The 12,043-nt window shown below is 48.9% G+C and overlaps 4 protein-coding genes across 4 annotated transcripts; 3 read left to right on the top strand and 1 right to left on the bottom strand.

The window, feature by feature from the left end:
* Positions 1-1,171: 1,171 nt before the first annotated feature.
* EI90DRAFT_2941674 (uncharacterized protein) lies at positions 1,172-2,419 on the top strand (the record flags this gene model as incomplete). Its single annotated transcript, XM_039055269.1, has 2 exons — positions 1,172-1,538; positions 1,593-2,419. The coding sequence occupies 2 exons, from the start codon at positions 1,172-1,174 to the stop codon at positions 2,417-2,419; spliced, it is 1,194 nt and encodes a 397-aa protein (XP_038909766.1).
* A 2,748-nt stretch (positions 2,420-5,167) lies between these two features.
* On the bottom strand, positions 5,168-5,627 carry EI90DRAFT_3020958 (uncharacterized protein; the record flags this gene model as incomplete). Its single annotated transcript, XM_039057590.1, has 2 exons — positions 5,168-5,434; positions 5,499-5,627. The coding sequence occupies 2 exons, from the start codon at positions 5,625-5,627 to the stop codon at positions 5,168-5,170; spliced, it is 396 nt and encodes a 131-aa protein (XP_038909765.1).
* Positions 5,628-6,547: 920 nt separating this feature from the next.
* Positions 6,548-7,832, top strand: EI90DRAFT_2941737 (uncharacterized protein; the record flags this gene model as incomplete). The annotated part of the gene is made up of 2 exons (XM_039055271.1): positions 6,548-6,923; positions 6,979-7,832. The coding sequence occupies 2 exons, from the start codon at positions 6,548-6,550 to the stop codon at positions 7,830-7,832; spliced, it is 1,230 nt and encodes a 409-aa protein (XP_038909764.1).
* A 2,376-nt stretch (positions 7,833-10,208) lies between these two features.
* On the top strand, positions 10,209-11,622 carry EI90DRAFT_3293198 (uncharacterized protein). The gene is made up of 4 exons (XM_039067365.1): positions 10,209-10,730; positions 10,786-10,839; positions 10,909-10,938; positions 11,036-11,622. The coding sequence occupies exons 1-4, from the start codon at positions 10,299-10,301 to the stop codon at positions 11,126-11,128; spliced, it is 609 nt and encodes a 202-aa protein (XP_038909763.1). The 5' UTR covers positions 10,209-10,298; the 3' UTR covers positions 11,129-11,622.
* Positions 11,623-12,043: the final 421 nt, after the last annotated feature.

Genomic DNA, 12,043 nt, shown 5'->3' with positions numbered 1-12,043 from the left:
CTCCAATTTCTACGCTCGGACTCGTCAGTGTTTGCTGTTCCATTTAGGGATATTGGTCTTTCTAAAGTGCTCTCGGAACACCATCCTTCGTTGCGTTTCTACATGATACAAGCAACGAGGAATCCTATTACACCCTGGAGAACCCCGAACGTGGCAGTGCGAGTCACAAGTGGTGGTCACTGCGATGACTTCTTAACCGCCCATTGCGGCCCCACAGCCATCTATGCGAAGCCGATAACTTTGCTAGGCAGGTTACCAGCCGGTATTGGAATAGACTTCGCCCCTAGTTTTGCAGCCAAGATCGAGGTGCCCTCAGCTTTGACGTCATCCTTCGCGCGCGCGCCCATCTCGTCAGGAGGCAGCATGGAAAAATAAATGATCTTCTTAAGCGCTTTCTGCTGGCAGCTAAGTTCTCTCCAGCGGCTTGTGGCTGGGAGATTGATAAGGACAGGTTCAATACTGCCTTGATACCCCTGTATGTTCAACTGGCACGCACTTGCTCTAAGTGAACTGGGATACGACCCTCTTAATCTGTGAGAGCGCGTGCAAGCAGCGCTGCATGGCTTCATACACTCTCATTTAGGTCTTAGGCTGTTCAAGTCCAAGGCGAATGTGGCTCCAATGCTCAATTTCCGGTAATGGGTGCGTGCGCGCGGCCTCATCTCATACCTTCCTAGAAAAGCCCGGTAATTTTTCAAGCGGCGTGTACCCCCCCTTTTTTTGTTGGTGTGATTTACTTCTTGTCACCCTGCTTGAGGGCTGTGCAATAGATCATCTAGGCCCTATCTAAGCGGACTCAGTAGCGATTAGACATTTCCCAAGATGTCAATAATTTGAAAAAACTTGTTCTGTTCGATCCTCCTTTGGAGCTCTTGGAAGTTTTAGCGTTGAACTTGTTGATCCCGTGAAATTCCCTGTTGCACACCTCCTCTTGATTTCTCGGCAAGGCAGTTGAACTCTAATCAACAAGGGCTTTGTGAGATCGACGCCATCACCCATTTATGTAAATCCCTTCCAAAGACCGCTTTTGGTGTTGTGCGAATGAGCTGAATTTGATTTTAGGCTTTAAATGGACCCTCGCAGAAGCTGCGTGGTTGACAGAAGGCTATGTACCCAGTGGTGTATAAAGCTTCCAGGCGAATGTCGTTTCCGTGTTGTACCCTCCGTTCCAATGACAACCGCTCTCATCACGTTCATTCTCGCCAACAACGCCTACGCCGCGCCGATCCTCCCCTATCCACCTCTCAGTTTGTCGATAAACGTATCGGAAGCATGCAATGACCTTCGGAATTGCCGTACCATGTGGAATCTCGTTTACAGCTGTCTCCTAACAATATTCATCTGCGTATGGACGGCTGTACACCCGAATGTGGTGGAAGGAGATAAAGGTGATATGGATCTGGCGGAGATTGTGAATAGGGATGATCGTTTCGGCTTAATGAGGAGATCCCTGATTTTCCCAGAATGGGTTGTTGCTACGGCATGGGATGAATTCTCAGAAGCCTGGAAAATATCAAGGGAATGTAAAAATGTCGAAGGTATGGAGTGAATCAATTGAGACGAAGCTTGACCTATTGATTTTCACATGCTAGGGTGGACACTTGTGCATTCATACTTTCTCAGAATGAGGGGTTTCATTGACCCAACGACACGTTTCTTTCATCGGAATGATCCCTCCTTCTTTGGCCAATACCCTGGCATCATTCGGAAGACGGGAAATCGTCAGGCTGTTGCGGTGACGAGGCAGGAAATTCTCCGCAAAAGCAAAGGCGATTTTTTATCCAAGTCTATTGTATCTCTTCAATTGCTGTGGTTTATCGCTCAATATGTGGGGCGATGGGTGGGACATCTGCACAGATCGCAGCTTGAGACGATGACGCTTGGATACTCCGCACTGAGCATTATCATCTGCGCGTTGTGGTGGCACAAGCCCCTTGATATCCGTTCGCCAATTCAAGTGATGAAAGAGGACCCTGCTCACGTTCCGACTTCCGAGGCCGATGTTGCTCAAATACCTCTTGAAGTAGAGAATGAGGCAGATTCGCCTTCACTTGCGGCCAGAGCCATTGGCCGAGCTTGTGACGCATTTGTTGAATTGCATCCCTTTTGGATACTTGTAATCACCGGCGCCATCTTTGGCGGAATTCACTGTTCTGCATGGTCCTTCCCTTTTCCGACACACGCGGAAGCACTTATATGGCGCATTTGTGCAGTATATATTACAGTAGCTCCTGCTCTTGGCCTCGGTGCATTAGTAATATTGAGTGACGCAAGCCACGAGTTTGGTTTGGCCACTGGGACGATTTATGTCGTCGCCCGGATTATCCTCTTCACACTGACGTTCGCATCCCTTCGCTCTCCTTCTCCTTCTCTATATCGAACGCCGTCTTGGTCTTCTTTTATTCCCCATCTCGGATAAGATGTATATATTCAAGTTCGTGATCTCACCTGTTTTGTAATTGGAGGACAGGGGCCTGGTCAGGGGGAAAGAGCGGCCAAGCTAGATGGATTTAGCTATTAATTTGCATTGGTGATCCGCACACAGGACATGGACGCTCTATAAGCACGCGTATATACGGAAGGGGCTTAATGGGCAACTATGATAATCATACGGACTCACTCAATCCATTCCGAGTGCCTAAGCTAGCTAGTAGCCAACTCGTCTGCAGCTGGAATTCGCAGACCATTCCCACTCGCGGACGTCATCATGGATTCGCTGGTCTCAGCCATTCGAAAACTCCGAGGTCGCCTTGCACCGCCTCGTGTTCAAAGATCCACTTTGCATATAACAAATAATATTTCGTCGGGATACTGCTTCAGCAACCATTCTCAACGGACGCTAGTTGCGTACGTTTCAATTTCCATGATTGACGCGTGGTGGGCAGTGCAGGGTTGGTTGCGGTGATTATAAAATGGTAGACGTCTTTCATGTTCTCATATCAGAAGAGTGCAACATGAACTGTCATAATCAACCGTCCAGTGGACTTTCATTGCATCAAATCCCTCATGATACTTAGGCCTGCATCTGACTCTTCCTCCCGATTTTCGGATCAACCGTCCTCTAAACCGGAGAATGATGCAAATATAGCTTTCCTCGGATCACGGAATCAAAGGTAATTTAGCCACCTCCATTGTTTTTAATTGAATGACCCTCCCACTTCCAACGCACAAGGAGACCCCCTCTTGTGGCGCATTATTGCACTAATGTTTATTACGGTAGCCCGGGCCCTGTTGTTATATCAGACGCCTCGGTTTTTTTGCAAGATTCCTTGAGCGCATGAGCAGGTCGCTCGAGCACCTTTCCTTGTCATGTCACTCACCGAGTGTTTGTGTATCAGATACGAGCTGGCGCACGAGCGGTTTGAGCGGCAAGCTGGATGGATTTAGCTATTTGTATTGGTGATCCGCACATGTACACAGGACACGGATGCTTTATAAGCACTCATACCGAAGGGGCTCCATAGTATCATGCAGCAGTCCCGAGTGTCTTGTACATGGCCAACTCGTCCGCAGCTGGAATTCGCAGACCATTGCCACCTGCGGATGACAGAACAACGGTTCACTGGTCTCAGTTATTCGAAAACTCTGAGGTCGCGTTACACCATGGTACGTCAAAGATCCGCTTTGCATATCCCGGATAACTCGTGGGGCTACTGCTTCAACGCCATTGCCAGTGGATGCTGACGACGCGTACATTTCAATTTCCGCGATTGACGCGCGGTACCACCCTATAATTAATCACCGGAACCAGCCCTGCACTGCGCAGTGTTGCCAGTGCATAAGACGTCTTTCTTGTCCCCATATCTTGGTTCCCATTTTTCCCTCCATGTTCTCGCCAGTTTCTCATAAAGCATATTGGAAGTGTGCAACATCACCCAAAGACGAATGTTAGGAGAACGAAACATCAGGGATTGCGGCCAAGGTCTCTTGGAAACTGTGACGTGCACAATGCATGATGCATTCAACGTTTCACATGCTGGGGAATGACACGTCGACGCATGGTCAAGACTAGGATGCTCCACCAACCACACACCGGCATTAAACTAGATGAACCAGACTACGCCCTATCGCAGTGGACTGGAGCCAGAGGTACATGCTGAGCCATGGCCTCCTGCGCCACTTGCGGAGTCAGGGGGCCCCGACGACGGATGTGAGCTGAGGAGTTCTGCTGTTGCAGCAAACACTTGGTACGGACCCTACACGGACGAACCTAAGCCTTCATGCGATGTGTTGAAGCACCAGCTCAGCAGGTGGCTTGGTTGGGATAGCTGTAGACTCTTAAAGTCAAGTGCTGTAACCACAGATGTCTGAGTCTGTGTATACCGTCCCCGATGAAGGCGCCATCGTCTAGCTGATCACTTTCCTGACACAGTCAGATGCCATAGTATTCAGAAGATACCGCAGATGTAGCCTCTTAATCCCGTTGATTCTTGATGTGGATGTAACTATGGGGAGGCGCAGGAAACCTTGGGGCAGTGATGGTGCGATTTTCGATCAGTGACAATGCCCATAAAACGTCCGATGTTAATGCGGCTAGCGATAGATACGTGTCATCAAGGGGCGACGATGGGACCTTTGAGACGCTTGAAATGAAGGGATCCCCAATCCTCCAAGACAGAACATGAGAGCATAACTTGGGGTGGTTCACGAAGCATCCTATCGGTATCGCGAACATACGGCTGTACGTACCATGTCCCAGGATTTCTAGCAGTATATGAAACCTCCTACTAGCACATTGCACTCGCAATGCCCAAGATTGCCCTGAAGTAAAGTAAGGTAGGCGAACTTAATACTCTCCCGGAGAATCCCGAATGTGGCAGTGAAGTTGGCAAATATTTTCGGTCATGGCGATGATCTCTGTACTTTTTAACCGCCCATGCGGCCTTACAGCCATCTACACGAAGCCGATAACTTTGCTAGGCGGGTTACCAGCCTCTATTGGGATAGACTTCGCCCCTACTTCATGCAGCCAAGATCGAGGTACCCTAAAAGGTTTCGTTGACCTCAGTTCCGCTGTGACCCTTCGCGCCTATCTCGTCAGGAGCCAGCACTGCAAATTAAGCTGACAAAAAGCTATGCACCCAGTGGCTCTACCGTACAATGTAAGGCTTCCAGGCAAATGTCGTTTCCGTGTTGTATCCCCAAGTTCCAATGGCAACCGCTCTCATCACGTTTTGGTGAACCATTCTTTGCCATACTGGTCCCTCTTTTTCCTTCCGCCGAAATGCTTGGACAAGGCATTCTTGTCCGAGTCGCTCGCAAGTCGGTTTGTCCAAGTCCTTTCTTGAGGATTGCATGACCGGCTCATCGCGAACTGATACTTACGAATGATTTGGCCCGAGATTCTCACGCGGTGTCCGCGCGTCCAATCGACACAGCAGTACTGTGCCAGCCGGGGACCATCAAGGTCGGGCTGAAAGCCGACACCCGTATTCTAGTTAGATGATATGTGCAATGGGAGTGGCGAGCCCGATGGATTCAACCATTTGCGCGCGCACCCTGTCACCAGGCAAAGATACGCCGATCTCAGCTCTGGCGTGGCCTTTATGCCTGTCTCGTGAGGAAACAACACCCCAATAAACCAAGTGCTCCCTTTCCGCTGGCCCGGATTCCCCCTGACAGCTCATGAGGGACTGATAAGGACAGGATTGACTTTGCCTCGAGGCCCACGCGTGTTCAACGTGCACTTATGGGGGGACGAGGATATGGCGATTAATTTCTGAGACCCTGCGCCCGCGCGGTATATGTAGTTGCGTTTTCTTGTTTTTGTCCCGATGGATTCACCCATTCGCGCGCACCCTGTCACCACGTCGATCTCAGCCCTGGCGTGACCCTTGTGCCTGTCTCGTGAGGAAGCAACATCCCAGTGAACCAAGTACTCTCATTTCGCGCGCTGGCCTGCGTTTCCTCTGACAGTTTGTGAGGAACCGATAAGGACAGGACAGGCTTTGCCTCGAGGCCCATGCGTGTTCAACAAGCACTTCTTGCGGAGGAACGAGGATACGGTGATCAATTCCCGAGAAGCCGCGCGCCCGCGCGGCGTGATTCCATACCCTCTTAGAAAAGCTCGATGGTTTCCCCCAGCGGCACACATTCCCTTGTATGCGTTTATGTCTTATTGTCTGCTTCGATACTGTGCAATAGCTCATCTGGCCTCTGTCTGAAGGGGCTCGGCAGTGATTAAACACCTCCCATGCAAGATGTCAATATGAAATGCCTGTTGTGTTCATAATTTGAAGATCATGGGAGTTCCAGCGTTGAATTCGCTGGTCCCGCGAAACCCCTGTTGCACCCCTGCTTCTGATTTATAGCCAGGCAGTTGAAATCCACTGACCTCTAATCGGAAAGAACTTTGTGAGTTCGGTATCACCAAGCGTTCATGTAAACCCCTTACAAAAACTGCTTCGCTGTTGTGCGAATGAGCTGAATTTGATTTTTGGATGTCGCGACCCTCCTCACAGAAACTGCACGGTTGACAGAAGGCTATGTACCCAGTGGCGTATAAAGCTTCCAGGTGAATGTCGTTCCGTGCTGTACCCCCGCTCCAATGGCAACTGCTCTCATCACATTCATTCTCGCCAACAACGCCTACTCCACGCCGATCCTCCCCTATCCACCTTTCAACGCCACCAGTTTGTCGATAAATATATCCGAAGCATGCAATGACCTTCGGAATTGCCGTACGATGTGGAATCTCGTTTACAGCTGTCTCCTAACAATATTCACCTGCGTATGGACGGCTGTACACCCGAATGTGGTGGAAGGAGATAGGGGTGATATGAATCTGGAAGATGAAATAATGAGAAATGATCGTTTCGGCTTGATGAGGAGTTCCCTGATTTTCCCAGAATTGGTTGTTGCTATGGCATGGAATGAATTCTCAGAAGCCTGGAAATTATCAAGGGAATGTAAAAATGTCGAAGGTATGCAGTGAATCGATTGAGACGAACGCTTGACCTATTAATTTTCACATGCTAGGGTGGACACTTGTGCATTCATACTTTCTCAGAATGGGAGGTTTCATCGATCCAACGACACATTTCTTTCGTCGATATGATTCCTCCTCCCTTGGCCAATACCCTGGTATCATTCAGAAGACGGGAAATCGTCAGGTTGTCGCGGTGACGAAGCAGGAACTTCTCCACAAAAGCAAAGGCGATCCTTTATCCAAGTCTATTGTATCTCTTCAATTGCTGTGGTTCATCGCGCAATATGTGGGGCGAGGGGTGGAACATCTGCACAGATCGCAGCTTGAGACAGTGACGCTTGGATACTGCGTACTGAGCATTGTCATCTGTGCGTTGTGGTGGCATAAGCCCCTTGATGTCCGTTCACCAATCCAAGTGACGAAAGAAGACCCAGCTCAGCTTCTGACTTCCGAGGCCAATGTTGCTCGAGTGCCTCTTGAGGTAGAGAACGAGGCGGATTCACCTCCACTTACAGCCAAAGTCATTGGCCGAGTTTGTGACGCATTTGCTGAATTGGAGGAATTTTGGATACTTGTAATCACTGGCGCCATCTTTGGCGGAATTCACTGTTCCGCGTGGTCCTTCCCTTTTCCGACACACGCGGAATCACTTATATGGCGCATTTGTGCAGTATATATTACGGTAGCACCTGCTCTTGGCCCCGGTGCAGTAGAAATATTGACCAGCACAAGGTTTCAGTCTTACCAATTCCACGGAGACAGAGTGTTTGGTTTGGCCGCTGCGACGATTTATGTCGTCGCCCGGATTATCCTCTTCGTACTGACGTTCGCATCCCTCCGCTCTCCTTCTGCTTCTCTATATCGAACGCCATCTTGGTCTTCCTTTATTCCCCATCTCGGATAAGATGTATATATTTTTCGTCATCTCACCTGTTTTGTAATTGGAGGACAAGGGCCTGGTCAGGGGAAAAGGGCGGCAAGCTAGATGGATTTAGCTACAAATTTGCATTAGTGATCCGCACCCAGGACACAGATGCTCTATAAGCACACATACGGAAGGGGCTTAATGAGCAACTATGATAACATGCAGGCTCATTCAATCCAGTCCGAGTGTCTAGTAGCCAACTCGTCTGCAGCTGGATCGAATTCGCGGACCATTGCCACTCGCCGACTGTCATCATGGATTCGCTGGTCTCAGCCATTCGAAAACTCCGAGGACGCCCTGCACATCCTCATGTTCAAAGATCCGCTTTGTATATTATGTATAACAAATGATATTTCGTCGTGGTTCCGGTGATTATAAATGGCAAGGCATAAGACATCTTTCTTGTTCAATCCCATATCATGTCCCAGTGCCTACTTTCCCTCCATGTTCACTTCTTAACGTCATCGGTTTCTCATAAAAAGTATACAACAGCTCCAGTGGACTTTCATCGCGTCAAATTCCTCACGATAGTACTTGACTTCCATATCTGACTGAGCGTTCTTGATAATTCCACGATTCAACTAAAGAAGCCATCCTCCCGATTTTCGGATACACCGTCTTCTAAACCGGAGAATGACGCAAATCCAGCTTTTTCCTCGGATCACGGAATCGAATCCCCTTGTGGGTAATTTAGCCACCGCCGTTATTAATGTTGGTGGAATCCCTTAATTGGATGGCCCTCCCGCTTCTAACGCACAAGGAGACCCCCCTGTTATTGCATTGTTTATTACGGTAGCCCGCCTTATCAGACGCCTCGGTTTTTTTTGCAAGATTCCTTGAGCGCATGAGCAGGTCACTCTCTACACCTGTCCCTCCTAGATTCTCAATGTTAATGGACGAATATATATATATCGCCCCGCGTCATCTTACGTCTTTTACAAATGAGCACCTTTGTGTGTGAATATGCCCGCAAGGAGTTGCGCCGCGACTTCGGAAGTAGAGTGGCGTTTAAATTGAGTGACGGAAGTAGTAAATGACACCACGAGCCCGATCAAGTCGACCACATGGAGCACCGGGTGTGGGGCTTGGAAGGGGTTGGGATCAATTTTATGATGGAATCACAAATAGAAGCATCCGCCACTTAGGTTGTGGAGCGAAGATAGGGTTGCATGCAGGTGGGGTTGAGAACCAGAATTTAACCGCAATATCCGTTTATTTTGACATACATATCAGCATTAATAGCAAACTGTAGTTACGGAGTTGTCCTCCCACTTCAATGCCAGTGTGCATGATTATGAGACTGTTGTAAATGTGCAAGAAAATGCAACTGGTGTGTACGTACTTGCTGAGGCGTAAAGCTGCATCCAACGAAGCTAAGGGACGTTCAATGCTTAAACAGTGGAAAGTATTCCAATTAAATACAACCCCGTTTTTCATCCATACACACTAGGTGAAATCGGCCGCATACCATATACCTCTGCGACTGCTTCTTAGTTATATACGGTCGCCCGCAGATGTCGGTGACTACGTCGGCATGCGCGCGCAGGGTCATGCATGCTTCCGGCGAGGAGACGAATCCCAAACTCAGATATAGATGCGCCGGCCTGCTAGTACTATGCACGCATCTAAGGGTGTCTACTGATTCATAGCCGGCCTAGCGCCAACAATTCGTTTCCAACGTTGGAAACACACCCCGTGGCGGATAGGAAAATAGTGGCACCACATGAGGTGTGAACTCCTGCTGAGAGCCCGGACATCATCGAGAAGGGCAACGACCCTCAACAGCAACGTGGTACATCTGAAGCCGTTTCCCCCAGCTCCTATATCGGCGTCGAACTAGGGATGGAAGCCCCATACGTCCTGAGCGTTTCCCAATTGAATTTAGACATAGCTTCAATTTCTACGCTCGGACTCATCACTGTAGAAACGCAACAAAGGATGGTGTTCGGAGGGGCACTTTAGAAAGACCAATGGAACATCCATCCAGGCGAACATGATAGTATAAGTACAAGTAACGGAGGAATGCTTGACATGATGGCATGGTGTTTAAATGGGATCTTGACCGATTTCAAGTTGTCCTTGTTTATCGCCAGCCAATTCGATTTTGGGCTCCGCCGACAGTATACAATACGCGGGTCATTGACATGCAGGCAGCAAAGCCCACCGTAGGGTCGCCAGTCCAGGCCAGGCTAGCGCAGACAAGGCACACAGTGTAACCTAGCGAAGATGGGCAGTTATACTTTACAGGGCTGATGGAAAGCCCTTGAAACTTGTCGAGTTGCCACGTAGTTTGCACGCAGCGTGTTGTAGGTTTGGAGTCAGTGACCGGGCTGAATGCGGACACTGCCGCATTAACCTCGGTTGTCGAGGTCCTCAAATAATATTTCGATTTCGATTTCGAACCACCGTGACATCGCCAATCCTTCCCCAAGCTAGTCGGCCACCATGAACATGTCCGTGCATCAAGTCACCTCTGATTCAATGGATACGGGCCTTCGACAGGCATGGAGGCTATCGCATTTGGCTCTCCAAGTGGCGCAAAGTGGTAATCATGTATTCGCAGAGCGCCTCCACCGAGAGAGCCTAAAACTCAAAGAAACGCACGACCCTAGGGACGTAGTAGGAATCGCGGTCTCAAAAAATGCGCTTGGGGAAGCATTGTACAGCCAGGGGAAATATAACGAGGCGTATGAAGTCCTAACACAGAGCTTAGCCATCCGGTCGGAGGTGCTACAGGGACGTGACCATAAGTACGATGCTGCGGTGACCAGGGAAAACCTGGCCCAAACGCTGCAATCTATGGGAAAAGCCCAGGAGGCTAGAGACGTAAGGGTTCGCGGAATTGCTCTTGGTCAACTTTGCTGTTCGAATTACAAGGTTAGAGCGTCATCTTATCCGTGATAATCCCCTCGGTCTCACCTTCCGAGGGAAGTGTCCCGGGCAGCTCTTCACCAGGAATGAGCTTAAACAGTGTGGGGGATGTGGAGTAAGTGATTGTGCCATTCCCTTTTTTTTTTTTTATGATAACTCACACATATAATTGGCGCCCCTGCAGCTGCCGCATTATTGCAGCGTCAACTGTCAGGTATGGATATGGATATGGTCCTACACTATCCCTCACCGCATCATGTAAAACTAATCACTTTCTTGTTTAACCCATGTATCGGTACCTTGAATTGCAGTATGATGCCATTCTCCGAGCATTTTGGGGATATTATGGATGGTTTTTTCCCCATAGGTTTGAAGATTACACTGTGGGAAGTAAAGGGCCGTAAAAAACCATTTTTGGTCTGGTTTTTGACCATTTACCATTGTTTTCGTGATATTTTTTTCATTGTAAATTACAATATACGTTTCACGATGCTAAATACCAGACTCTTCCCTGCGTAAATTACCACTCAATTCATGGTATTCGAGCTGCGATGAATTGTACAAAGGTCAGAGGTATGGACGGCCGGAGTTCGGTTAGTCATCGTCGTCGATTGACCTTGCGAGCTCGCAACTGCGATCGATGATGGCCCAACAACGGGAATGCGTACGTACCATAGGGAAATCGGCCACATACTGAAGAGACCGAAGCGAGAGCGATAATTTGAGTGTAGTAAAAGAGGTCGGTGCCAAGGCAGCATCCATGTAAGCACCGCTATCTGAGACAAGGTCAACGAGGTGACGCATGTTCTCACAAGCGACGTTTTGTGACGTGCTCGGGGATTTGAGTCCACAGCTACTTCAGCTCAATAGTGAGAGTCATGAAATTCAAACACTCCTACCCAGACGAAGGATAAGTTCCTAAATTCAATTCGTTGTTTTTGGGCCCACATTGTGGAAACTTTGTCACCTCCCCCGACAATGCGTGATTTCCCTAGCGAGGCATAACCAAGAGCTCGATTATATGTTGGTACGGCTTGTTGTAGACATTAGTAAACTAGATCGCGACTTTGCGATGGGTGGAATTGTCAGGAATGTTTCTTGTCGCGAGGAGCCCCAAGTATGGAAGCTGGCACTTAAAGATGTAAGGGTAGGTGGGCAGAGACTGTGGCGCTTAGACTGAAATCGGACTAAGTTGTTCTCGGCAGTTTCCATTCCACTCAGTGCCTTATCCTCTCCACCATACCATACACGTTCTGCAACCTGCTCATTTCCTCCCAATTTGACTATCCTTTCGCTATGCAACTAGCTACTCTTCTCAG

Source organism: Cantharellus anzutake (genome assembly GCF_015039405.1).
Source record: "Cantharellus anzutake strain C23 chromosome Unknown EI90scaffold_97, whole genome shotgun sequence".
In the NCBI taxonomy this organism is placed as follows: Eukaryota; Fungi; Basidiomycota; class Agaricomycetes; order Cantharellales; family Hydnaceae; genus Cantharellus; species Cantharellus anzutake.
The sequence above is the reverse complement of the archived record's forward strand: the minus strand, read 5'-3'. Positions and strand labels throughout refer to the sequence as shown.

Excerpts from the sequence above, each read along its gene's own strand:
- EI90DRAFT_3293198 (XM_039067365.1), top strand. The coding sequence starts at position 10,299 with ATGAACATGTCCGTGCATCAAGTCACCTCTGATTCAATGGATACGGGC. Across the intron at positions 10,840-10,908 it reads AACAGTGTGGGGGATGTGGA|CTGCCGCATTATTGCAGCGT; the intron begins GTAAGTGATTGT and ends GCGCCCCTGCAG. Across the intron at positions 10,939-11,035 it reads ATTGCAGCGTCAACTGTCAG|TATGATGCCATTCTCCGAGC; the intron begins GTATGGATATGG and ends CTTGAATTGCAG.